Raw genomic sequence first — 4,863 nt, 5'->3', positions numbered from 1 at the left:
TTTCCTTTAATCTTTTGATTTCCTTTGTTGTCTTAAACGGCTTGCAAATTCATGGCTTGGGCCACAATCCTTGCAGGGCAAAGCCTGAACTCTTTACTTTGTTATCACCTGGACCACTCACTTTTATTTGCTCATGCCCAAATTCTGCCTTATTTCGTGCACATTTCAGATACATCACTTATGAAAATTTCTCAGTGTTCTTCAACCAGATGTGGTCAGTTTTGTCTTGACAGCATCACAACTATGTAAATAACTCACTTGCTAGATCCTTGTTTATTATCTTCCAGTATAGTTTTAATTCTGCATTGTTTCTACTTTCAGATTATAGATACATTGAAAGAAGAATTTTTATTTATTTATTTATTTTTTTTTCGAGACAGGGTTTCTCTGTGGCTTTGGAGCCTGTCCTGGAACTAGCTCTGTATACCAGGCTGGTCTCGAACTCACAGAGATCCACCTGCCTCTGCCTCCCAAGTGCTGGGATTACAGGCGTGCGCCACCACCACCCGGCGAAAGAAGAATTTTTATTTTACTATTTCCTGTATCTTTTACCTAGTACATCTCTCATTGCCTTATATAAAATCTCACCCCTAGGTATCTGTTAAACCAATGATAATGCCTCACTGATATATAAAAAGTGATGTAATGTACTTTTAAACACTCCACAGTGAAAGAATATTTCATAATGTACACAAATGACAACTTAAAGAGACATAATATATGTTGTTTTTCAGATGGTCTTGATTTATAAAATTTATCCCACTTACAAAGGAAAAACAGAGTTTTTGTTGTCAAAGCAAAGTTTAAAATATTTAATATTTCCATTATATTCTCTACAATAAAAAGAAAATAGTGTTCAAATCTTAAGGTATGGAGACAAATTGTGAAAAACTGGGCTACTAATATTAGTAGAGAGAAAATAAATTTTATATTAGAAGTATTATAGGTATGGTGAGAAACTTAGGGTACTTAGTGTTTAAAGTTTTATTTCTAACCAAGGGACAATGCATGTAACAATTATACAATAATTGTATAATAAAGCTTCCCCTTTCCACCTGGGGCTTTGATTTAAAATACTGATATTACATGATTAAGATAATATTATTCTCAAAGCTGATTTTAAACAAAGTGAGGATAGCAAATATACAGAAGCTCAGGATACTGAAATATTTGACTGTCCTTAGCCCACTCTCTGATTACTTTTGCTGTCCAAGTATGAGGACAATATCAAGTCCACTGAACTTCATATCTATTCTATACTCAGGTTAAATAAGAGCTGCTGTTGTCTTCTCTTCACCTTTTGCAAAGAATAAAATGGAGGAGAAGCAAGAGAGGTGCTACATTGAACAATATTTCTTCTGTAAATTGAGAGTTAAGCAATGGGGTGATACAGAAATTTTTAATGGAACTATGTTAATTGAAAATTACTGTAGAGGTTGTAAGGTATAAACCTGAAAGCATAGTAATTAGTAGTTTGAATATATAGTTTTACAGCTATCTTTTTGGGTATATTGCATAGACAAAAGATTATAAGTAGTATAAATCATTTTTAATTTTTATAACACTAGAATGATGGTCAAATTAATAGTCTTATTTTCTTGGTGCTATTAAAATAAATGTATGCTTTTATAATTGTAGCAGCTTTAATATAGTTTCTCTAAAAATTTAAATATTTTATTACATTACATTCATTTAGTTATCCTGTAAAAAGTAAAGCCTCTACCTTTAAAAATAGACCGCCTTTAGCCTAACATCGACATCGTACAAGTTTTTGGAAGGCTTTCTTGAAGTCTTCGTTGAAAATTGTATAAATCAGTGGATTTATAAGGGAATTCAGGTAACCAAGCCATGTCAAAAAATTTGACACTTCGTCAGAGAGTTTACATTTGTCACAGACATTAACAACCAGTTCTTTTACAAAAAACGGCAGCCAACATATTACAAATGCACCCAAGATCAAGCCCAGAGTGGTGGCTGCCTTGCGTTCCCTAGTGCCTGAGATTTTCTGTCTCCTCCAAGATTTCTCATGCTTCAACTCAGACCTGGGACTTTTCACTATGCTTTGGATTCTATCGAAGTCTGTTGATGGATCAGATAAGGATTTCTCTAGCATATAGGACGCGGAGGCCAGTTTAATGCTCTTCTCACCACTCTCCAAAAGGACTTGGCCATTCAGCTCCTCCTTCATCATGCGGCTTGCTTGTCGCTTGTGGTACAGTGTCCTTGCTGCCCTGTATATTTTGTAGTAGAGGATCAATATCAATACGAGTGGGATGTAGAAAGCTCCAAACGTGGAGTAAATTGTGGAAGCAATGTGGTCGTGCTTGATGACGCATTCACTAACCCGGCTAGTTCCTTGTTGCCTCCAGAAGAGAGGAGGCATACAGATGAAGACAGATATAACCCACACTATTGTGATCATGATGCCAGCATTCTTGGGAGTCCGCTTCCTGGCATATTCAACAGCATCTGTGATTGCTCGGTACCTATCCAAGGCTATAACCGATAGATGCAAGATGGAACAAGTACAACAGATGATGTCAATGCTCAGCCAAACGTCACAGAGTATTGGTCCCATAATCCATCTTTCTTTCACAATGTACACAATACTGAAGGGCATCACCAGGACAGCTACAAGAAAATCTGTAACTGCCAGGGAACAAATTAAATAGTTGGCTGGGTGGTGCAGCTTCCGAGTCACAATGATTGCAGCAATCACGAGGGAGTTGATAGTGGTGGTCATCAGTGCCAGCCCGGACAGAGTGAGGGATACTAAAATTTTGGATGGCGTTCGGTTTAAGTGTTCCCCTGAGGTCAAGTTTTGATCTGATGAATTTAAAAAATCCATTTCTTTTTGTTTAAAATGTTAATAGAGTTGAAAAATACAAACCTGTAACAAAAAAGAGGGAAACAGTTCAGAGAAAGTTTCGAGTACTTGTCTTTTTTTTTTTTTTAAAAAAAATAGACATGCATGGTTTTCTAGAACAGTTTATGCATTAAAAGTTTGAGTTCAGTTTCTTTGCAGTTTTTTTAATTGAAGCAATCTAGTAAGAACAGTAACAAATAGAAACTTTCCGAACATTTATTAAAATTGTCTCACATAAAGCAATTTCATGAGTAAACTAGGCAATTATCGAATAAACCCCCATGATTATAAAATTGTTTTTCAAATCAAATTAACCCTATGCTTTTCTCTTTGTCTACAGCAGAAGATATGCTTAAAAGTGCATGCCAATATTTTATAATTGTGTATTTTGTAATGTAGTATGAAAACATTAAAGGCAGTATTCAAAAATGATAAATACATTTATATTAAATTTGAAGTAACATTAATAAAATTATTTCGATATTTGTAATGTATTTGTGTTATGATCTAGAGGTTACATAGAGAGAAACAAGTAAAAACTACTATATGCAGCATTTTATAAAATAAGAAAAATGCTCATTGTCTTTGGAGACTTGGTAGTTAATTTGGTTTGAGAAGACAAAATACGATTAGGAGGGGTCAAATAACCCTACGTTTTCTATTACAACAATGGCATATATGACCGAGCAAACCTTTCATGGCAATCACACTGACAGTAATGTTGTTTTCTTTGTAAATCACCCTTGTATTGATTATATTACATTGCTGCTTAAGAAAGACCATACATCCATGGTTTATAATCGTTGCTTCAGTCTGTGATTTAATTTAATTGGAAGTCAAATAAAGGCTTGAAATGTAGTTCAGTGGTAGAACACTTGCCTAGCATGTATAAGGCCCTGGGTTTGAATCCCAGTACCAAAAGAATCAAAGAACAATTAACTGGGGTGAAGTCAACTCAAGCACTAGTAATAACTTTTACAAGATGTTTCTTTATTTCCCATATCTATCCTTTGTCTTTCGTAATTTTTAGTGACAACTTGGATCTCAAGGAATGATGAACGGAAGCAAAATCTGAAATTTTATTCTTAGTCATAATTGCTACTTTAAGAGCATATATTAACAGTAACTTTAAGGTGGTAATGTTTCTGTTGTTATATCTGGACTGATAACATAATATTTAAGGTCTTAATATTTGTGTGTTCTGTGTTTCATAAGGGTATGAATAGTCATGTATTTGTTGTGCTGTTTACTGTGTCTGGTTACCAGTACAAAATTTAATTTTGATTTTCAGGTACTCATGAAGCCAACTACTACTAATCAAATTAAAAGCAAGAAAATATATGAATATCAGCTACCTAGATTATTGGTTGTCCATTATAGAGTTAAAAAATTGTTTCATATCTGCACAATGCCTATCTGCGAAGAGAAATAAGATGTCCCATATGTACATAACACTTATTTGTATAGGGCAACTAAGACAAGTTCAGAGCAACTGCGAAATATAAATCCTTAAACATTCTAAACCAGAGGTTATTAAATTCAGTGGCTCTCAGAATCACACTAAAGACTTGTTAAGTCAGGGTGCAGGGTCCAAACTGAGTCTGTGACTCAGGAAGTCTGGTATGGGGCTCTCAAGTCAACATTTATAACATGCTTTCAGGTGACAGTGATGCAAGAGGACCAGAGGATCTGCACTCTGAGTGCAATCGTCCTGGCTGTTTCTCACTATTTTCTCTCTTTTTATTTTTTTTTTTTTTCAGTGCTATGCATCTACAAGGTGCAAATGATAGCATCTATGGGATTTAAAATTTTTCTTCAACATGATTCTTCCTGACATTCTTATTTATTGGAGATTCTCAAGTAAATGACCTCACATTAATTTTTCATCGGCTGTGCCTCTATTTTTTTTTCCATTTTAATTTTTTTTATTGAGAATAGGAAAAAAAAGTTTCCGCCTCCTCCCAGCCTCCCATTTCCCTCTTCCCCCCCCCTCCCTT

General features: G+C 34.8%; 1 protein-coding gene across 1 annotated transcript in view; it reads right to left on the bottom strand.

Moving 5' to 3' along the window:
- Positions 1 to 552: 552 nt before the first annotated feature.
- Positions 553 to 4,863, bottom strand: part of Htr1f (5-hydroxytryptamine receptor 1F) — a 106,248-nt gene continuing 101,937 nt past the window's right edge. The window contains exon 3 of the mRNA XM_050148729.1: positions 553 to 2,890. Coding sequence (XP_050004686.1) covers positions 1,748 to 2,848 — 1,101 coding nt within the window. The 5' untranslated portion in view covers positions 2,849 to 2,890 and the 3' untranslated portion in view covers positions 553 to 1,747. The remainder of the gene's footprint in view (positions 2,891 to 4,863) is intronic.

This window comes from Alexandromys fortis, unplaced genomic scaffold (genome assembly GCF_014885135.2).
Source record: "Alexandromys fortis isolate MF-2015 unplaced genomic scaffold, M_Fortis_MF-2015_v1.1 scaffold_4, whole genome shotgun sequence".
Lineage (NCBI taxonomy): Eukaryota > Metazoa > Chordata > Mammalia > Rodentia > Cricetidae > Alexandromys > Alexandromys fortis.
The sequence above is the reverse complement of the archived record's forward strand: the minus strand, read 5'-3'. Positions and strand labels throughout refer to the sequence as shown.